The following is a 23,600-nucleotide window of genomic DNA, read 5'->3' on the forward strand; positions in this document are numbered from 1 at the left end:
CCAACTCCCCTGACGCCATTATGGGCATTGACTTACTGAAACATTTTCGAGCTACCATTAGGTGTTCCCCAGATGGAATCCGAGTCATTCTGTACGACAACCCAGACATACCCAAAACTTGCCCTGCACGACACATGTGCTCCATAACTGATGCTGACCTGTCCTTGCTTGATACCCTGCCTCCGTATCTATGGGCCAAAAATGACTCTGATGTGGGACGAATGATGATTGACCCTATTCATATAACTGTAAGACAGGATGCTATGCTCCCGAAACTCCCACAATATCGGATATCCCCCGAGGGCGAGAAGGCACTGGTAGCGATTATTCAATCTCTGGTGGATGCAGGAGTGGTTGAAGAAGTGGTTAGCAACGTCTGCAACAGCCCAATCCTACCTATTGTTAAGAAACAAGGTGAAGGAGATGAGAGAGCGTACCGCTTCATCATCGACCTGCGAGAAATTAACAAAGTGGTTGTACCCCAATACCCCGTAGTCTCTGATATCACCACCATTCTGACCCTCATCCCGTCCACTTCCACCACCTTCACTGTTATCGACCTTAAGAATGCGTTTTTCTCTATCCCCATCCATCCAGACAGCCGTTATCTCTTCGGCTTCACTTTAAAATCCCGCTCGTACCGATTTTGTAGAGCTCCCCAGAGGTACACCGAAAGCCCCAGCATTTACAGCCAGGCCCTCAAAAGGCAGCTGGATGCCTTCCAGCTACCAGATGGAGTGGTGTTGATCCAATATGTCGATGATATCCTTTTGGCGGCCGACACCACCCCACTTGCAATCACAGCCACTGTCCAACTCCTACACTTTCTTGCAGAGAATGGCCACAAAGTTTCCGAAAAGAAGTTACAGTTCTGCCAGCCACAAGTGACATACCTAGGCCATCTCCTGTCCAAAGAAGGGAGGAAACTCACGCCCGACCGAATCCAAACCATCCTAGACACCCCCGTCCCAAAAACACAAAAGCAAGTCCGCTCTTTGGTTGGCCTAACCTCTTTTTGCAGACAGTGGTTACCTAATTACAGCCTCATTGTGAAACCACTACTTGCCCTGTTGACCAAAGATGCCCCCTCCCCGCTTCCTTGGACCACTGAGTGTCAAGCATCCTTTAAGGAATTACGGGATGCACTCTGTTCAGCACCCATCCTAGGAACCCCGGATTACTCCAAACCCTTCTCCCTCTTCACCCACGAAAGGGAGGGGTGTGCATTGTCTGTCCTAACTCAATCGATTGGTCCTAAGCAGCGCCCTTGTGCCTACTTCTCCGCCACTCTTGATCCTGTAGCCAGAGCCTTGCCTGCCTGCCTTCGAGCGGTAGCTGCCGCTGCCGTCTCTATCCGTCAGAGCGAAGGAATCGTACTTTCGAACTCTCTGACCGTGTTAGTACCCCATGCTGTCGACACCCTTCTGAACCAAACCAAGACTCAACATTTGACTAGTGCACGACTGACAGGGTACGAACTGACGCTACTTGCACCCCACATCACCCTAAAGAGATGCACGACTTTGAACCCTGCCACATTGTTGCCCCTGCCTGAAAATGACCCCGACGTTCCTCCCATACACGACTGTGTGACCCTCACGGACGAACAAACTAGGAGTAGAGTTGACCTCCGAGACACTGCTTTTACTGACCCCGATGGAGAGCTATGGGTAGACGGCTCATGCATCAAGCTCCCAGATGGCACCACTTCAGCTGCCTATGCAGTAACGACAGCCCGAACAGTAGTTGAAACAGCCTGCATCACACAACGATCTGCCCAGGCAGCAGAGCTGATAGCCCTCACACGAGCATGCATCATAGCCACAGGGACCACCGCGAACGTATATACAGACAGCCAGTATGCCTTCGGGGTGGTCCACCATTTCGGACTCCTGTGGAGGGAGAGGGGATTCCTAACATCCCACGGCACCCCTATCCTCCACGGAGATCTAGTCTCCGCCCTGATTGAAGCAGTTCTCCTCCCCAAACGATTAGCGGTGATCAAATGTCAGGCACACAAAAGGGTGACAGACTTGGTCGGACAAGGGAATGCACTGGCCGACATCACTGCACGAACCACAGCTGAGAATAGGACGGTAACACGCATATATGTGACCAGGTCACAAGCAGAGAAATGGACTGACACAAGGGAAATGATCAGAGACATCCAGTCGGCCAGCAGCCCTCACGAACTGACTCAGTGGGCGGAGGTGGGTTTGAAGGATGATGAGGGCTGCTGGCGAACAAAGGATGCCAACAGATGGTTGCTGCCTGACTCATATCTGATCCCCATACTGACGATGGCACATTCCCCCGCACACATAGGATCTGCACCCATGATCGAACTCATTTCCAAAGTCTGGCACAATGACAAAATCCCCGACTCAGCCAGACGCCTAGTCCAGCAGTGCCTTATCTGTCTGCAACACAACCCCGGGAAAGGAACTGTGGTACCCCGGGGAGGGTTTGGGACCCCCAATCACCCCTTTGAGGTCCTTCAGATGGACTACATCCAACTAGAGAGATGCCAAAGCTTGAAGTATGTACTAGTCATTGTATGTGCCTTCAGCAAATGGGTAGAGGCCTATCCAACCCGTGACAACACTGCCATGACAACTGCCAAAGTACTGCTGAAAGAATTCTTCCCTCGCTATGGCCTTTGCCGAATTTTATGGAGCGACAATGGCCCCCACTTCATAGCTGAGGTTATCCAACTAATCCTAAAGGGATTGGGGGTGAAACAGAGATTCCACGCAGTCTTCCACCCCCAATCCGCCGGCCTGGTGGAACGCCATAATGCCACACTGAAGTTGAAATTGTCAAAAATAGTGGCAACCACCGGACTTAAATGGCCAGACGCTCTCCCTTTGGCCCTGCTATCGATGCGCTCCACTCCCACCAAACACCATTTGACCCCCTACGAGGTTGTGTTCGGGCGACCGATGAACCTCTGGACTGCTCCCAAACCAACCTCCATTCATGACGTCCCGGACGTCCTACTGTCTGATTATTTGTGCAAATTAACTAAGACGTTGTCTGTCATTCATCAACAGGTGCAGCAGGCCATCCCCGATGCTTCCAGGGGCCCCGGCCACGACATCCAACCGGGAGATTTCGTCCTAATACGAAATTTCCAACGAACCAAGAGTCTGGAACCCCGGTGGACGGGCCCCTGGCAAGTGCTGATTACCACACGAACGGCGCTTCTAGTGGAGGGGAAGAGGCACTGGCTGCACGCACATCACTGCCGGAAGGTCTCTGCAAACCTGGCCACGACAGAAAACGTCAGCACCCAAGAAGAGCTCCTGAACAAAGACCGACCGACATTGAACTGTTATCCCGATACTGAGGCACTTGAACTTGCTAAATTCTCTGATCCCACTGTGCCATCCAGAGAAGGGTATTTCCTGCGAAGAAAGGAGGGAGCTTCGGCTAAGTAGGCCACAGACTAAGTTGAATCTCAGAACGGTGACCTAAACACAACCAAGGGTTACCGGGAGAGAAGCTAAACGAAGTCTGTGATTCTGCCCGCTACCGAGCCCCTTGAAGATGATGGAAGCGCCAGATAAGAAGATGATGGAAGCGCCAGATAAGAAGATGATGGAAGCAACAGGAAATACCCACTATAGAAACCCAAAGACTGACAATTTGCACAAATCAAAGACAATCGCCCTCTTTATTGTCTTCCTCTTCTGCCTCCTCCTCATGACCTCCTTCTGGATTCTGGAGGAAAGCACACCGGCTCATGAGGCATTGCTACCTACTGCACAACCGACCCCTATGAAAGAGCATCACCTGATCTCCCTGTCGCCTCAGCTACGGGAAAGGCGCAGGGAATTCTGGAACAATTCCTTCGTGCAACTGTTGCACCAACACAACCTTGCTGCAAATGCGACGAACTGCTGGATCTGCGGGTTGCTCCCGCATGCCACCGGACACTCCATCCCCTTCATCCCTTCTCCTTTCTCAGTTCACGGCTCCTGCCTCGCCTGGTTGATCCTCATGCAAGAGAGCCACAAGGATAATGCCACCTCCAGCCAGACAGTGTCGCACTTCTACTCTGGGTTCTGGCAGAACAAAACCGGAAAGACCTCTGCTGCCCTGTGTCCTGCGCTCACAGGCGCCACCTTCCTTAAAGACATTCCAGCCAAAGAACGAGTCGAAGTACAGGTGCTCCACAATCCAGCCAGAACCACCTTCTCTCATCTGCAAAAACAAACTACCGCCACTCTGACTGTGGCTCTGTCTGTTATCAATGTCACAGGACTTGTGTGTCTCGAAGGCCAGGGAACACAGCTGGTGGGTCACAGTTCCTGCCGAATCACCAGAACATTGGACTCAGTTGATCCCCCTTCCTTTGTTGCTTCTCCAAATATGTACTTTGTGTGTGGCACCAAAGCTTACACCTGGCTCCCGAAAGGTTGGAAGGGTATCTGCTACATTGCCTTCATCCTTCCCCCCACGTATGTAGCCCCTGCTAACCATCACCGGCAGAGGCGTGCAGATGACATGGAACAAGCCGACTCCACTGGAGCTCAGTTCTTGGATGCAGCAAAGGGACTTGTTCCCCTGTGGGGCCCAATGGCAAACAGCCGCGCTATCCGACACCTGACCCAGGCAGTAGAAACGACGATCAACATCACGGCTGGCATCCTCGCTAACAACACGGCGGAGCTTCAGGCGGTCCGCCTCGTGACCCTTCAAAACCGCCTTGTCCTAGATGTCGTCCTAGCCGATCGAGGAGGAGCATGCCGCATCATCGGATCTAGCTGCTGTACCTACGTGCCAGATAACTCACCTTCCGTCTACAAAGCAATTGAGCACCTCCACAGACTTTCCTCGGAGGTTCACCAAGAACAAGAAGGATGGTCGCTTGGGAGCTGGTTTTGGGACACTTTGAAGAACTGGGGTTGGAGGTTGTTTTCCTTCGTACTGATACCTGTTGTGATATTATGTGGGTTTTGCTTAGGTATCCAATGTCTGCCATCTTTGTGCGGCCTTGTTTCTAACTGTATGTGCCCAAAGACTTTGGACTTCCGAAATGAGCACATGAGTCCCCTCTATGAAGTAGAAATACGTGGCCTTATGGGGATAAATCCAAACTGACAAGTTGGCGAGACATGTTAAAAGGGAGGACTGTGGAATTTTAGTTTGCGATCTAAACATCATCTGCGCCAGCTTGTCACCCACGTACGACGTGCACGGCAGCCATTTTAGGTATCGTGGTCTCCCTGTCCACGATCGATCGCCAGCGCGCCCCTCTGACCCAGCAAGCATCCTCCGCGCACCCTGGCTCCCCCTCCCTCCCCCTCATGAGCATAACCCTTCTGCATGACCCTGTCCTTGGGAGTCACGCCAGCGCCTGACCAGCACCTCCTCTCCTCCCATGAATGCCCCTCTGTTGATAAACCTTCCCTCCGCGCTGGATTGTCCACGCGGCATGAATACCACTCCTTTGATGACCCCTTACCCCATGTCCGACTGTCCACACAGGTCCGAGGCCATTGCCTAAGCCGGGAGATACCATTTACTGCCCCTCATTGTATGGAATTGCCCCTCTTCAAAGGACACACTGTTGATCAGGGCCTCCCCACCCCCTGGGATATGATCAGGCGCACACATCCTAAGACTTGGCGAAACACTCAGCTGCGTGATGACCCCCTCCTCTTATCAGCAGGTTGAGGACCTCTATTGTGAAGGTATACGGGGGTGGGATTGACACGAGGATTATGGGGATGTCTTTTTCCTTACTTCACAATGTTATGATTGTAATAAAGAAAGGTCACATGCCATAAACCAGTGTATAAGAGGCCAGGCCTCAGAGAGGCTGTTAGAGCACCTCGAGACGATACCTTGTTGTCCGATCTGATGTGTTCTGCTCCGTCGGAATAAAACCTCTGTTTCCTGCCTTCTGGTCTCCGGCGCCTGCCTCATTGCTTGGTAATTTGAATGGTACAAAGGCGGTTAGCGCCGGGCAAATCTTGAGAAAGGTCATAGCCCTACCTTTTTCTACCTTTTTCCACAGTGGGCGTGGCGAGAATTCTTCTGGAACCTTCTGGCATCCATTTTCTCTTCTCGCTGTGATGCCGTTGGTTTCTTTTTTACTTTGCGAACTCGTATGAAGGGGTTTTCTCTCCTGCAATCTTTGCACATCTGCCTATAAGTGGACGCCTCAAAAAACCACATCGGAAATCACAACTTTTTCCTCCTTGGAGACTTCGACTTGCATGCATCCACCTTATATTTGTACTTGCTTTTGATTAGCAGCGCTGATTCTCTTTTCGATGTTCCAGCTTCCATATCAGCAGCCTCCCGATTCGTCCTTTCATCGGCCCTTGCAGCCATTAGTTCTTTCTCCAAACTGAGCATCTTTCTCAACATGCACCTTTTGAATGACTCTTACAGACAGCCATTGATGACAGTGTTTGATAAGAACATCAAGCCTCTCAACAAACTCATCCATTGTTTCACCAGCTGTCTCGCTTTTTTTAAAATGTACCTTTCATAGTCGACATTCGGCGTTGGATTGAACTTGGTTCCTAATACTTCTTCGATCTGATAGTATGATATTGACGCAGTCTGAAAGAATTTCTTCAGCACTTCTTTTACTCTGTCACCGACAAGGTTAAGTATTTAATGATTTTCTTATTATCTACTTCTTCTAAGGTATCTATGAAGTCATCAAACGTCTCAATCCATGCAGTCCAATTGGCGCCAATATTTTGTTTCTTGGCGGTGTTGAATGCTGGAGGTGACTTCAGGAACGCAGCTGCATTATACTTTGCACTCCCTTCTACAACCATTGAAAACTCTCACTAGAAGCTGCAAGCTCCACAGGAGCTTGCAGCTTCTGCAAGTAGAACCATGTGCTTGTGCTCAAATTGTCTCGCTCCTATTTTAAGGTGGTGTGGCACTTACTTTGCTCTTGCCGGTAAGTATATTTCTGCTTTCATACCTGGTTATCGCTTCCTTTAGCATTTGCTTTGCATGAAACAAGGCTCTGTGTTACCGGGCAGCTCAGTATCTCTTCTTTCAGCCTTACGAGCGGGTTCTGACTGGCTTTCCGAAAGTTCTCCTCTGCACAGCCTTTACCTTCTTAGAGGGCTGTGTCTGGGCTGAAGTGATGCTTCGAACGAGCAGGTTACTGTACCTTAACACACTCTCAGGGAGAGCAGTTTTGTTGCTTTGGGGCACTTACACCCTACATGTGGCCAATTGTAGCACCCTCCCCAGCCTGGGAGCTAGCAAGTAAATACACTATACGCAGAGCTCTGCAAGACGTTTTTATTCCTCAGCATACGATCACATGTTGAACTTTCATTATGTCATAACCATTCATCTTAACACCTCCCAACAAGTTGAGTAATTCCTCTGTTTAGTCCGCCCAGAACCACAAGGGTCCTAGTGCACATAGTCTCAGAACACTACACTGTGTAGTTCTGTTTTTTGTACCATACAGAATCTTAGCATGTTAGCTTTCAGCAAATGTTAATTGAGCAACAACTGGTAAAAACATATCTAATAAATCTAATATTCTTAAAACTGCTGACTTAATGTATCTCTACTTTCTCCGTTCCGTTGGCTGTGTCTCTGCTAAGAAGACATTACAATTTGCTAGTTCTGTATTATAGTATTAAATAACACAGCTTCTTCCATCCCATCTGGTTGTATGTTCCCTTCACCATAATTTATGCCAACATAAATTGCCAGATCAGGTAATATTGCTCTCATGTTACTTTTGCTGTGTAGATGACAGAAATTTAAATATTTATCCGTGTAAGCTTTCACCATCCTCACATGCTCTTTGCTTTGCAGTATTCAAAGACTGTTTTCTCTGTGTATTTTTATTTCAAAATAAATGTAAACAAATGTTGGTGTCTTCCATGGTCTTCCAAGTGATTCTCAACTTGTGACATCTTTAACCAGTCCTGACTTTGTTACAGCTATTGGCAACCTCTAAATTGACTGTTAAAAGTGCAAATGGAAGTCAATGTCACAAACACCATAGAGTCACTTGGCAGTGATGAACCACTCCACTTGCAAGTAGAACTATTTCTTTGATGTTGGACAAGCAAAACACATTATCAAATTAACTCGATTGTTTTCATTTTTAAGGCCTCCTGAAGGACAGCTGACTACACAAAATGCCACAAAAGAATCACATCAGGTAAATTTAAGTTTTATGTAATGTACAATTATAATAAAGCAAGCTTAAGACTGGAAGCACGTTTCACATTTACAGATTGTAATTGTGTTTCTGTCAAGCTCCTTGACAGCAGCAAGTGTCATTTTGCATCTTGGCCAAGTCAATTTTGCATCTAACCTAAGACTGCCTAAGGTTCTAGAGAACCATCGGCTCCAGTGAACCATCCTGTTTATGCATTTACAAAGCCAATCATTATGTACACAGTGTAAGCATATTATACCCAGACTAGAAACAAAAGTGTACACTATTGAAGGCTCCTTTGCCAACCAGTCATGTTTCCGTTTCTATTTCAAATGAAGGTAGGGTGGCAGAGGACATTCTCTTACAGCCCTTCTTTGGCTTCTTTAATATAGAAAATATAGTCTGCTAAAAACTCTTGAAGAAGGCCTCCTACTGCCAGCGCACCTTGCCATAGGTCTGGTCCTTGTGAGCAGTAAAACAGTAAGAGACATGATATGCAGAGGATAGCAGCACATTCTGCTCAAATTATTTTCTTACTCTGTGAAAAACCCAAACCGGAACAACTCAACACTACACACAAAGAAATTGTGTGTGACGCACCTCTCAATTAACCAAATGCCCACCCGTCCAACTTATATCGAGAGTAATGAGCTTCTGGCTCTCGTGGTGTGCACTTCTACTGCCTCCGTTGTTCCCAAGAGGCGATCGCTTTTGATCAGAAACAAAGATTCCACCCACTGTGGATTGCACCACCATATATCAATAGTACAAATTACAATGGATTTAAATGAAAATGTCCATCCAGTATCAGATTGCTTTAGTCTTCTTTATTCAAATTCCATCGGGCAGCCAACGCGTTTCGTTCAAAAGAACTTCGTGAGGTCTGTAAAAACATTTAAAAATTACGTGTATAATAATATATACAAACATTTATCATTCCGTCCTAGTATTTATATCAACAAAGAAGAGAATTACTTCGAACACTGGTCTCTAATCCTCAACAACACTATTCCCTAGCTAAAATTACACTATGGTTACATCCATATGTGCAACAATTAATTTCAATCTTTTGTTGAAAAACAAAACAGATTCTCATTAAATATATGTCCCCATCCTCATTTTATACCAATCTTATTGCATAAAAATCAGCCCCTCACATTTTCTTCTTTATAATTTTGACCTTGATTGCATGAATCATATTCTTAAGTGTTACCACGACATCCCAAGGGTACAGTATCATCACATGCCATTACTCTAACTAACAATTCATGAACACTTATATATCCTAAGCTGGACCCAATTCGACATATTGTCACCTGCAAGAGCCCGAAGTAATACATTTTCTCTTGCCAATCGGATATACAATGGTAAATATTTGTCATATCATAACATGAAGCCTCTGTTCTGATATTTGTATATAAGTGTCAAATTCCATCACTGGTTGGATCAAGAGAGAGCAAATTCCAATATCTGGTCCTCACACGTGGGCCAGGGCAAGGTTTTTCATGACCTCTATTAGCCCTCCTAAGTGGGAAACTACATTGTAAATCACACGTGTATCCTAATAGTTAAAACGGCATCTTACCATATTGACTGTGTCCGATAAACACAGTCTTCTAATCTTGTCCGTCGTGTTCGGTATCTTGCATGTAATCGGCTACTGTTCCTATACAACAGAAACAATAAGATTTGTCTCCATATCTATATATCCTGTCTACTTTAACACTACTCCCTTGACAGCAACAGTAGATCCTCACTGGGGAAGTACACTCGATACCACCAGTCCCCTGTTTGTATTTTTCAAACTATGCATCGGAATATTTTTAATGAGCCACCACCTTTCCTAATATATCATTACGGCTAGATGCCCGTTTCCACTAGCCCGCATATCTTTTCCTCAAATGCACATTATCAAACAACACCCCCCCTTCCTCAATACGGTACCCGTTATACCATATCGGACAAAATTGTCACAAAGCACCAATCCCACGTATTACGTATGTCTGGCTAAGTTTGCCCCACCACTTTACATATATTTGTTATTCCTATTTCTCTCAAATAGCTTCCTTATAAAACATATGCATGGCAGGAAGTCGTGTCACCAATTTCCTGATGTTATCGAGCACTGTAAAAATTAGGAGCCTGTTGGTTACGAGGCTATGTGATTAAGCAACAGTCCAACGCGCTTAGGCTCGATGCCCTGCACACCAAACATGACATTTTAAATCAGACTATTCATTTAAAACCGATGCGCTTTACGTCTAAACCTGTCTTCATCGTCCAATAACCCCCGCACTTGCCTATTCCCTGGGTACCCAAAACACAAACACACTCCCCGGCCCGCATGCCAATCTTCAAGCTGATGGAAAATAATGTCAGCAAACAATAACGGTTATTAGTGATGGTCATTGTTGGCCGCAGCTTTATTAATATTAAAACACATACTGGTTATGCAATCTTCCATTTGCGAACTGTACCCATCAATCATACACGTCATATTACCAACTATGACACCATCAGGTGATAACAGGTGTCAGTCTTTTTTGTGCCCTCTTCAGTTCGTAAATGGCACTTGTACAAAACCAGCTCCTTGTCAGTCTATTGGTGTTCGAGTGGTTGGTTGCCCACGCCTTCTGCGTGTCGTGGAGGGGAGCTTATCTGTCTGGAGTTAGGTCCCCAGCTCGCTACCATTTGCGCCCTGCCGTCCGGCCGGGTCTGGGCCGCGAGTGCCGTCTCCTCCTGTTACTCCCCTCCTTTGTGCGGCCACGTCACCCTGCCGTGCAGCATTCAAAAGTGAGTGGCCCTCCTCCTACACACCGCCCGCCGGTGTGTTTCTTTAGCCAACCATTGTAGGATTTCCGCAAACACCCCTTCCCTTGTCCAGCACTGCAACATTGCTGTCCCTTAGGTGTGGGTGGGTGGGCTTCAGTCGTTGCCGTTGCGCCGCTCCCCCAGCTCCTCGAAGACGTTGTGGTTCTGCTGGGGAGCGGCGGGGCTTAAATCCTCTTGGCCCTTCCATAAGGGCCTCAGGTGAACCCCCCTGATTGGGGGGTTCAAACAAAGCCTAGGTGACCATTGGCCGCCCCTTTGGGGGCGTCCGGGTCACGGGTCACTTCCGGTCGGGGTGGCTGGTGCGCACCCCGCTTCCGCTGGTTCCTGGGCGCTTTTAGGCGCCCAGAACCAGTTTACCCCACTGGTGGGCACCGCGTGGGTTATGGCGCCGGCCTCCAAGCCTCCCCCCCCTGTGGGGGGTGCGGCGGCCTCTGCAATAACCCCCGCACTTGCCTATTCCATGGGTACCCAAAACACAAACACACTCCCCGGCCCGCATGCCAATCTTCAAGCTGATGGAAAATAATGTCAGCCAACAATAACGGTTATTAGTGATGGTCGTTGTTGGCCGCAGCTTTATTAATATTAAAACACATACTGGTTATGCAATCTTCCATTTGCAAACTGTACCCATCAATCATACACGTCATATTACCAACTATGACACCATCAGGTGATAACAGGTATCAGTCTTTTTTGTGCCCTCTTCAGTTCGTAAATGGCACTTGTACAAAACCAGCTCCTTCTCAGTCTATTGGTGTTCCAGTGGTTGGTTGACCACGCCTTCTGCGTGTCGTGGAGGGGAGCGTATCTGTCTGGAGTTAGGTCCCCAGCTCGCTACCATTTGCGCCCTGCCGTCCGGCCGGGTCTGGGCCGCGAGTGCCGTCTCCTCCTGTTACTCCCCTCCTTTGTGCGGCCACGTCACCCTGCCGTGCGGCATTCAAAAGTGAGTGGCCCTCCTCCTACACACCGCCCGCCGGTGTGTTTCCTAAGCCAACCATTGTAGGATTTCCGCCACGCCGCAGGGAGGCTCACGTCTTTCTGCGGCTCCCCCACCTGCCCCTGGTTCGTGGCTCCCCTCCGTTTTTTTTTTTTTTTTTATCTACAACCTGCGAGCGCCATTGCACCCCACAAGTTCTCCCAGAACACCTTCATCCCCTTGTCGGAGAGATGTACCCCGTCTTGGCCATAAAGCTCCGGGTGGCCCGGGTGGATGAGGCCGTGCCGGATTGATTCCAGGCCATTGGTGGAGCAGAACTTGTGCATCGCGGTGTTCAATTTTCGCCTCGCATTATCCACCGCCTTGTTGGAGTCAGCGCCTCTCCAGTGCCTCCTGCTGATCATTTCTGACCAGACTACTGTCGTGGAGCCCAGCCATTTCGCCGCCTTGGTGAGGTCCTTTTGGATGGCCTGCCCCACTGCCTTGCGACCTAGCCGCGTCAGGTCGTTGCCCCCGAGGTGAATGATCAGGACGTCGGGCAGCCACGCAGAGTCTGCCATGAGGTTGTCCAGCGTTGGCAGTAGCTGTTCCCATCTCATACCCAGTTGCCCTATACAGCGGATGTACGTTGCTTTGGGCCTGCTTGTCTTGTGACCCGATCGCCGCCACCAAGACTCCATTCTGGACATAAATGAATGTCCCACCACCCAGACCAGCCGCGGGCGTCCCCCTGCCAAGAGAAAGAATTCCGTTAAGGTGGCCTGCTGCGCACCGGGTTTGGTTGAGGGACAAGCACCCTGCCGTGCGGCATCCCAAAGTGACTGCCCCCCCACCCCACCCCTTTTTTTTATTTTTATACAAGGTGTGGGCGTATGTATGACTTGTAGGCCTTGGAACGCCATCTGCCCACGGCCTGGATCCTGTCCTCAGGCATGCCATGCTGCGATGCCGAGGTCGCTGCGCCGATCCTGAAAGAGTGAGGGGCAAAAGACGCCGATTGAAAACCGGCTTTACCCAAACCCTGGCGCATCACTGCTGTGAATTGGCACTTGCTCAGGTTCCTTCCATCCTGATGTTTAAAGAGGGGGCCCTCGCCAGCCGGGCGGGCCACCATGTACTTGAATAACCAGCACACTGCACAGAGCCCAGCCTCTGGGATGCAATGGAGACGTATAGTCGTCCCCTTTTGTGCCCTGTCCGTCTTGGTCTGTCTCAGTGTGAGTTCAACGGCCCTTGCCATGGGTTTGATGTCCCTAGCCTGTAGGCATCGCTGCGCTGGGCCTGTCTTGCTTGGCGCAGCCGCGCAACTATCTCGCTGATGCGGAATGCGCCGATGAAGGCCATGGTGAATGCTGCCCTAAATAGTAGTAGCTCGAATTTGTCTGTAATGATGCCTCCCAAGGCCCCCAGGAGCTGACCCAGCTTGTTAAAGTCAATGGGGCGCCTGTCGTCCTTTCTTGACCCTTCAACCCTTTTCCAGCCCTTCAAGGCTGTCTTTAGATAGGAGGAGGCCGTGGGATCCTCGCCTGTGTGGAGCCTGGCAAAATGGGCGATGGCGGACAAGTGCGCCTGTGCCCAAGATCTTGTTTTCTTGGCATTGAATGCCCATTGCACGAATTTCTCTACTGCTGTGCGAGTCCCTGCTTTGTCTTCGAGTGATTTTATGCCCCCGACTCTCATTACTGTGCTTGCGTAGTTCCTGTATCTCCTGCTTGCTTCTGGGGTGAGTGCGTGCCCTACCAGTCTGGACAGGTCTACCCCCCCAGGTCCCAAAGGTATGCTGGAAAAGGGGTCATCTCCCTGTCTGCCCCGGGAACCAGCTCTCTGAAACGCTTCATTTGGGACCGGGATAGTGCATCTGCTGCCGTGTTCTCTGCCCCTGGCACGTGGCGGGCCTTCAGCTCCAGGTTCCCTTCCAGCCGTAATTTTATTAACTGCCGCATTAGCCTCAACATGTCATTGCATCTCGCTGCGCCTCTGTTAATGGCCTGCACTACTCCCTTATTATCTGACCATAGACTGAGCTTCAGGTTTTTTATCTCCTCTTTCCACACGGTCAGCGCCACTATTATTGGGAACAGTTCAAGGAATGTGATGTTCTTGGTGAGCCCCTGCGCATGCCATCTGTCTGGCCACTGGCTTGCACACCATCTTTTACCCAGGACTGCCCCAAAACCCCGGCTCCCGGCTGCATCCGTGTAGAGGGCTATCTGCTTGGCCGGCACCCACCCTTCTCTCCAGATCAGAACACCATTGAAATCCTGCAGGAACTCATCCCACAGACGCAGGTCTTGTTTTACACCCGCACTCAACTGGATGTGGTGATGTCTGTGGGTGACGCCTGCCGTCAGCCCTGTCAGACGCCTCGAGAATACCCTGGTGGTGGGGATTACCCTGGCCGCAAAGTTCAGTCTTCCTATCACTCCTTGGATGTCCCTGAGGGTGGCTTTGTTCCGGCCCCGTAATTTGGCCACTTCTTCCCTGAATTCCTTTACTTTGTCTGCGGGCAGCCTGGCAGTCCCTGCAATGGAGTCCAGTTCTATGCCCAGGAATGTAAGTCTCGTGGTTGGGCCTGTCGTTTTTTCCCTTGCTAGGGGGACCCCAAGGGACCTGGTCAAAACCTCAAAAGCTGCCAGCGTACTAGCGCACATAGGGGATCCTGCTGGGCCTGTGAACAGGAAATCATCCAGGTAGTGCAATTTTCCGCCTTCCTGGTGCCCGTCATGCAGAGCCCATTCCAAAAAGGTAGCGAATTGTTCAAAGTAGGCACACGATATGGCACAACCCATAGGCATGGCCTTATCAATAAACACGTCTCCCTCCCACTGGAAGCCCAGTAAATGGAAACTGGAGGGGTGGACAGGCAGCAGGCGGAAAGCAGATTCGATGTCCGCTTTAGCCATGAGGGATCCCTTTCCTGACGCTTTAACCAATTCAATTGCGTCCTCCACCGACGCATAACCTACTGAACAGGCTTCGGGGTCGATTCCGTCATTCACGGACGATCCATCGGGGAATGATAGGTGATGTATTAATCTAAATTGCCCCTGCTCCTTCTTGGGGACCACCCCCAGTGGAGAGACCACTATGCCTGCGTGTAGCTCCTTTGGGAGGGGGCCCTCGATTCTACCCAAGCTCTTTTCTTTCGCTATTTTGGCACTTACCACCTCAGGGTGTTGCATCGCTGATTTTAAATTGCTCGCCCCCTCTAGTGGTAACAGGCCCTGGAATGGGATGACAAAACCCTGTTCAAATCCATCTACCAGCACCCTGGCGTCCCCTTTGTTTGGATATTTGTTTGCTAATCTGCGCAGCTGTTGCGTATTAATGGGGGATCTGGCCAGCTGGCAATCTCGAATGTCTACCAGGTCCCCGCTTCTCCCTGCCTTAGGGCTAGTGCTTCTTGTTCTTCTCTTTCTTGTCGCCCCTTGACTCGCGCTTGGCCCCCTTGCACGCCGCAGCGGTGTGCCTGCCTCCACAGCTGGAGCATGCGTGTTGGAACTTACATGAAGAGCCCCATGAGCAATCGCCTGCCTCATATCTCCAACAAATCGCTTTGGTTGTGGTTGGTGAGTAGGATCTCCCCGTGGTTTGCCTCTGGTAAGTTCTGTTCTTTCCCTTTTGGTAAGAGCTCCGAAAGGACTGGTCGTTTCTACCTGCCCAAGCTCTCACTTCCTTGGCTGCGAGCATTTTGTGGATGAACCCCGAGACATCCTCCTCATCCCACTCGATCTCGGGATGCCTCTGCATTTTTAATCTAAAACCTTTATCGTATTCCAGCCAAGCCTCCCCAGGGAACTGCCTCTGTGCTAGATGAATATTGGCCTCGTATAACCATAGATCAGCGGCGCAGTGGGGGAACTTCTCTACTATAATACATGCCATAATTCTGAATGCATCTAACCAATTTTCAAAATTACGCTCCTTTCTGGCACCGCGCCTTTCTTTCCTGTCCTCTTCTTTCCTGTCGCACGTGGTAAGGTCGAGGGCCTCAAGCTGTATCTCCAGCAGCGAGAATATATCTATGAATTCCTTGCGCCATATTCTTTCCTTCACTGCCAGGGGGATGAGGCATGCTAGGCCCGTGGCTTTTGTTGTCAAGGACGCCGGGCCGGGGGATGGCCTGACGTAGGGGTCAGTGACTAGCCCACCAAGTGCTGGGCTCCCTGCCGTGGGGCCGTACCCCCAACCGGCTAGCGGTGAAATTTGCTCGCCCTGTGTGGACAGACCCACCTGTTCCTGCACCCTTGCCTGTCGTGCCCACCCTGGGTCGACCATGTGCCATGACATGCCTGCTGCCTCTTCTGCGCGCTGCTCCCTAGGCCCAGCTACCCCCTGCCCTGCGCCATTAAGCAATGCTGGCGCCAGCGACTTTAAGCACTCTTTAACGATGGTACTGATATGCTCACCGTTCACTCCTCTGCCAGTCGCTTCGCCCTGGTCCCCGTCGTCCAGCCTCGGCGGAGGGGATTTCTGGCGCACTTTCTTTGGGGGGTTCCTCTTGGCTGTCTTCTTCCGCGGCGTGACTTTGGGCTTCTTGGGTGCTGACGGGCCTGGTTCCTCCTCAGCCTGGTCTCCCGGTCTGTTCTCCTTCCGCTTGTTCACATGCGGCTGCATCCAGTCGTCCCCGTGGATGGCTGATACCTCGCGGATTCTCCTTAGTAGCTCTGTGACCTCTTCAGGCTGGCCCTCTGCCATGGCTCCCTCGTGAAACCGCAGTCACCCTGGCGTTTCTGCGCGCCTGCGTCAGGCCGTTTGCTGTGGCACCGCGCGATGCGTGTGCTTCCACAGGGCTCTGAGCGTGCTGATCTCCTTCTGACGAATGCACCGCCTGATGCGTAGGTTCCGGCAGCGAGGATGGTGTGGGCGCGTTCTCGCTATGCGCTCCATTCCAGGAGAACCGAGTCGTGGTGGGCTACTGCTGCTCCGCTCGACGCTCCAGAGGAGAAAGTCTCGGCCTGGCCCAACCGTAGTGAGGTATGCGTCCCGCCTGGTTTGTGTTGGCGGGATGTCGCTGAGGCGGGCAGGGGGACCGCGCCTCCCACCGTAGCAAGAGAGCGGGGATGTGCTGACCACTGCACCTAGGCCCGCCTGGATCCTGGCTCTTAGAGGTCTCCCCCCTTTTACCGTAGCGGCCCGATGCGCGCTAGATGCGGTGAGGCGGGGGAGGAGGGGGCTTGATCGGTGCTGCCGAGTTCGTTCGCCGATGCCTCGACCTCTTCTGCTACCTCGAGGAGTTGGGGGATAAGCTTGGCGCCCCGCACCGCTGTGCTGTCCTCTTCGGAAAGACCGCGACCTGGAGTTCGCCGACAGGGCCTCGCCTTCCCTCTGCTTCGGTTCTTCGGTCCTTCAGTCGTTGTTGCCGTTGCGCCGCTCCCCCAGCTCCTCGAAGACGTTGTGGTTCTGCTGGGGAGCGGCGGCTCTTAAATCCTCTTGGCCCTTCCATAAGGGCCTCAGGTGAGCCCCCCTGATTGGGGGGTTCAAACAAAGCCTAGGTGACCATTGGCCGACCCTTGGGGGGCGCCCGGGTCACGGGTCACTTCCGGTCGGGGTGGCTGGTGCGCACCCCGCTTCCACTGGTTCCTGGACGCTTTTAGGTGCCCATAACCAGTTTACCCCACTGGTGGGCACTGCGTGGGTTATGGCGCCGGCCTCCAAGCCTCTCCTCCCCTGCGGGGGGTGCGGCGGCCTCTGCAATACCAATTATCCGAAACGAAAACATTTAAGCCTACCGCTACACTCACCAGAAAAGCAACGTACGGCAACAGTAACAGAGTGTCAGCTCAAATGTTCGAAGGAGAACGCCCAATTCCAACGCTCCTTAAATCTACGTGCAGCGTGCACTCCGTACTCACGTGCCGTGATCACCTAGGGGAGGTCTCTAAACTACACCCCATCCCATGGGATACCCGTAGCTTGACCATTCCCGAATCTAATAAAGCACTCGCCATTTGAATATGGCGTATTGCACGAGTAGCCTCAAACCATGACATCTAAAGGTTAAATAAAGTTTGTCATGGCTCACTTATATTGTTTTGATATTGTAAAGGAATTTATAAATCCCATTCGAATTGTTAGCATATGGTAAAAAAAATCTACAGTTTATAATATTTAAATTATATGTAAAGGGGGTCACATACTAATTTGTACTAGGTCGGTCTAAAAAACATGCCACCAGTGCATCTGGCATGTCGTGTGGATCGATCTGTCTAAAGCATAAAGTTCAATTATTGATAATATGACGCATTTGCTCCCAATAGTTCCAACCAGTGTGATATTCATCACACTTATATCTAAAAACATATATAATCTGACCTAGCATATTTATAACAGCATAATAGGGCCATATATACATCCAGACATGGCATATTTGTAACAGCGTAGTAAGGCCATACATATTGTTTGTTCTCCATTGAAGCAATACCTCAATGTGTGCATTGTCCCTCTTTACTTCATCACTTGTGCATTTATCGAAACGTATATTTCACATTTTTATAATTGGAATAAGTATTCAATATGACATGATAACCAAATCCTGCTAATGTGTTATTTTATATCTCAATATTATCCCAATCTAATCTCTAATTTTTTGTACCTTTGCTTCTAGAACAATGTTACATTTTCACATCAATAGTAGTATTTGAATGTAAATAAAGCGATAGCTAAAATATAACCCTGCATTTTTCAATGTCCTATTCAGAGGTATCTTTCTCAGGAGAATCCCGATACTATAGGATAGGCCACTAGAGATTAAAAATGGTGATTCCGCACCCAACTTCATTTAACTGCTTATCGTGATATCCAAAGGCCTAATTTGATGACACCCTCTCATTGGAGAAAATAATGTAGCTCATCATCAGTATTATGACCCTTAATAGTGCTTTGCAATCTACAGATCCAACCTGCTTCATTACGTCTAAGGGACAGTTCTCGATTCCCCCCCCCCCCCCCCCCCCCCCCGGGGTTGGGTTGAATGTGATCTATGCCATGGAACCATATGTCCGTTCTTCCCTCATAATGTTCCTTCATGTGTAATGTCATAGGGTATCTCATATCTTGGTTTCGAATGGCTCTCACATGTTCCTGTATGCGGGTTTTCAAAGGGCGAATTGTACTTCCCACATAAATGATGTTACACGTGCAACCCAGCAAGTATGTCACATATGTACTTTTACATGTGATCATATGCCTGATGGTATAAATCCTCTTCGTATTATAACTAAAGTCCTTTGTTCTGTTTTTGGCAAATTGGCAAATATTACAGGCAACACATGTAAAGAACCCATATATTGGTCCCTGTAGCCATGTAATAGCATTTTTCTTTGTTTGCATCACGTAACTCGGGCAGAGCATCTCTCTCAGAGTCTTGCCCCTTTTGTAAGTAACCTTTGGTTTTGCAGATATCTCTCCTTTAATACCAGGGACATCTTGTAACAGCGACCAGTGTTTGGCTAAGATCTTATACACCCCATGACTATGTTTGTTGTATTTTGTCACCAGTCCAACAGCAATTTGATTCTTTTGCTTGTCCCTAATAGGTTTCTGCTCTAATGTTGTTTCTCTGCGTTTATTTAGTATTTTGTTTTCAGCAACATCTAGAATATTCTGTTTATAGCCTTGTTGTTTAAATCTTTTCTTAGTGTCTTGTACATGTCCTCTAAACAAAGTATCTTCACTGCAATTACGGCGCAACCTTACCATCTCCCCATATGGAATGTTTGAGATGGTACTTTTCGGGTGTGCACTCGTCGCATGCAGTGTGCTGTTGCTTTCCGTTGGTTTCCAGAACAGTGTGCTCTGAATTGTATCATCTTTAACAACGAAGGTCACATCCAAGAAATCAATTTGTTCAGTTGAATGCACCATAGTCAATGTCACATTGAAAGGACTTTGGTTATGGAATTGGAAATAGTTCTCCAAATGGGTAATGGGACCATTCCAAATTACCAGTATATCATCGATATACCTCCCCCAGAAAATGATGTTCTCTATCCAGGGGGAGGCATATCTGCCCTATACATGCTCCTTTTCCCAGTATTGAAGGGCTTGATATCTGTTGGCTTGCTGCCATTTTTTAACTAGGTGCCTATACTTCGATAATGCGATGTGCATATGCTATTTTGTTTTTAGTGTTTTATTTTTGGGTTTCAGTGGTGTTTTCTCAGTGTTTTCCTAACCTTTTGAAATTACTGTTTATCAGCGTTTATTCAGCTACCTAACCCCTAAAATAGACTAAAATTGTGTTTTTTCAGTTTTTATAAAAACAAATTGTTTTTATTTTGCAGTGATTGCTATAAAGCAAATATTTGATTCAAGGAAAAGAAATGCAGGATATGTAGTGTGTTCCCATTGCCACTGTGTCCAATAGATGTTTTGTAGACTGTTTTAAGCATAGAAAGTCTGTGAATTGCACTCACTCTCACGTCTCATTACTCTTTCTTGCATCTTATCACCTCTCACACTCACTTTGTCAGGACTCTGCCTGAGTTATCCATCTTACATTGGACTCGAAAGTACTTTATTCAAATGTTTCAATAAATGAATTCCTGGAAACAGTTTGGAGTTGTGCACCTACACCTTGCTAAATAATATGATGCTGTTAGGTGGTCAAACTTGCAAACACCACAGTACCTTATGAAACAAAGCTTTAACATTTTGAATTAAAGATGATTCTTTTGTATCCCTAAATTATACTGTACCTAAAATATGATGCTTTACGCATGCTTGCTACTGCTTTTCTGTACTCTTTGCCTGACTACATTAAGGTGGTGTAACACTTCAAGTCCCCCTTTTAACAGACATCACATTGCATTCTGGGCTTCCAATCTTTATTTGCTTTGGAACTAGGAGCTCAGTACCCCCAGAAATAAAGTGACATGGGCAAAAAGCCAGAATTAGCTGAGTGCTTCACACGTAACAATGGCACACCTTGCAGCTATAAGTTTTGTTTATATGTGGAAAGTCTTGTCATGTATTCAGAGTTATCCCATGTGCATGGTGACGTCACCACTATACCATGCATTGAATGTGTAAATCAATCAATCAATCAAATATTTTGTAAAGCGCACTACTTACCCGCAAGGGTTTCAAGGCGCTGAGGGTGGGGAGAGGGGGGGAGTGCTGTTGCTACTGGTCGAACAGCCAGGTCTTGAGTCATCTCCTGAAGGTTAGAAGGTCTTCGGTTTGTCGTAGGTTGAGGGGGAGGGTGTTCCAGGTCTTGGCGGCGCGGTGGGAGAGGGATCTGCCTCTGGCTGTGGTTCTACGGATGCATGGGACGGTGGTCAGGGAGAGGTCTGTGGATCGGAGATTCCTGTTGGGTACGTAGAAGGAGAGTCGACCGTTGAGATAGGCTGGGCCGGTCTTGTGGAGTGCCTTGTGCGCGTGGATCAGGAGCTTGAAGGAGATTCTTTTGTCGACGGGGAGCCAGTGCAGGTTCCTCAGGTGGGGGGTGATGTGGTCACGGCGCGGGATGTCGAGGATCAGGTGTGCCGAGGCATTCTGGATTCTTTGCAGTCTGTTGATGAGCTTGGTCAGGGCTCTGGCGTAGAGGGTGTTTCCGTAGTCGAGTCTGCTGCTGACTAGGGCCTGGGTGACTGTTTTCCTTATGTCTGTCGGGATCCATCTGTAGATCTTGCGGGGCATACGGAGGGTGTTGAAGCAGGTGGAGGAGACAGCGTTGACTTATTTGGTCGTGATGAGTTTCGAGTCAAGGATGACTCCCAGGTTGCGTGCGTGGTTGGTAGGTGTGGGGAGTGACCCCAGTGATGCGGGCCACCTGGAGTCGTCCCAAGCTGAAGGGTTTGGGCCCGAGGATGAGGATCTCTGTCTTGTTTGTGTTCAGCATAAGGCGGCTATCCTCCATCAAGTCGGCAACAGCCTTCATTCCCTGGTGGAGGTTGGCTTTGACGGTGAGGGGGTCCTTGGTGAGGGAGAGGATCAGTTGCGTGTCGTCGGCGTAGGAGATTATGTTGAGGTTGTGATGTCGGGCGATGCATACGAGAGGCGCCATGTAAACGTTGAAGAGCGTCGGGCTGAGGGAGGATCCTTACGGGACGCCGCAGATGATCTCGGAGGCTTCGGATCGGAACGAGCAGTCAGTCTGTTGTCAATGAGTAAGTGCACTTACTCATTTTGGTATTCAAAGAAGGCACTTACTCATCAATCAGTAAGTGCCTTCTGTGAATATCAAAATGAGTAAGTGCCTTCTGTGAATACCAAAATGAGTAAATGGTAGTAAGTTTAGGATTTTGTCTTAAGTTAGTTCTGTGAATCGGTCCTGAGTTATTCTCAAATGTAACTTTGGTTGTTATAATTTCATTATTTTAATACACATCCATAAATGCATTTATTTATTTTATATATAATCCACATAAAAAACATTAAAAACTCAACCAAGTAGACAAAACATACATCCTTCAAAATTAAAAACTTGGAAGAGCGAGTCATCTAAGATGAATGGAGTACATGATTCCAAATTATCTGCAGCTCATGAGACATTTCATATCTTTCACAACTCTTGTGTTATAGCCTATTCATCTTTCAAAAGTAAACATCGACTACGACTCCATAGTTTTGGCTAAATCACTTACGCCTTCACTAGGATGGGGAATGTAATGGCTATCAACATGTTATAACATTTTGTGTTGGATCAATTTTCTGAAATTTAGATGTTCATAATTAATCATACACATTTCTCTAGAGCCCAGAAGTATTTATATTTTTTTACAAGATTTCTCAATGAAAGATAATTCTTTCTCAGCTTTTTGAATTAATTTATTTTCTGCACTCAATACTTTAATTACTAAAGCATCACGTAATAACTTTTCTTTCTCATACAACAAAATCTTATTTAATAATCCATCGTTCACCTCTCTTTTTTGTGACCCTAACTCATTTCCATGGAGAAATTTTTTTGGGGGTGTATCTCTTTTTTAAAAATCTTTTAAGGTTAACTTCTCTCTTAATCTCCACTTCAGTGTCTTTACAGAGATTCCAATCTCTGGATAAGGTAATATAATTTAGTATCCTTCTCAAACATTAGGTGTCCATTTTACTCTCAATTAGCCTGACTTCTATGGGGTTTTTGCAGTGGGAGAATGTGGCGCTGAGCACTGAGCGGATGCCATCAACCTTATGGAACTGTTCTGCTGCATCTACTTTTTAGTTCTAAGGCCAGTACTTCCCCCCTGTTGTACAGAACCATTAAAGGACCCCTCCCATGACAAACTGAGCCTATGGGGCATTGCCATGCACCACTTTGTTTTAAGCTTTGACTACCACTCAGTCCATGAGACCCAAGCCCTAGAATATAGCATATTCATTTGGACTTAAAGATATCTGGTTCCTTATCAAGTTTAGGCACCAATGCAATCAAAACCTCCCTCACTGTGTCAGGAAGTGATCCCTCGTAAAATAATTTGTTATAGACATCTAAAAGTTTATCTACTCGTATAACAGAGTGTAATTGATACATCAACATTGCTAAATCAGGAGTTTTCCCAACTTTTATTTGTTTCAGAGTAGACAATATTTATTCTTTCAACAAGGTACTGTTCAACATTTCTCTCTGTTCCACAGAAAGCTGTGAGTGTGTCATTGTTATTAAAAAAATATTTGTGAATCTAGGATGTTGTCGGTAAAATATAGGCTTTTTAAGTAGCC

At 48.3% G+C, this 23,600-nt stretch overlaps 1 protein-coding gene across 1 annotated transcript in view; it reads left to right on the forward strand.

The window, feature by feature from the left end:
* LOC147716885 (uncharacterized) overlaps window positions 1-23,600 on the forward strand; it is a 2,312,058-nt gene that overhangs the window by 2,212,648 nt on the left and 75,810 nt on the right. The window contains exon 12 of the mRNA XM_086919819.1: window positions 8,116-8,167. Within this exon, the coding sequence (XP_086775945.1) occupies window positions 8,116-8,167 (52 nt within the window). The remainder of the gene's footprint in view (window positions 1-8,115; window positions 8,168-23,600) is intronic.

This window comes from Lissotriton vulgaris, chromosome 5 (assembly GCF_964263255.1).
Source record: "Lissotriton vulgaris chromosome 5, aLisVul1.2, whole genome shotgun sequence".
Taxonomy (NCBI): domain Eukaryota; kingdom Metazoa; phylum Chordata; class Amphibia; order Caudata; family Salamandridae; genus Lissotriton; species Lissotriton vulgaris.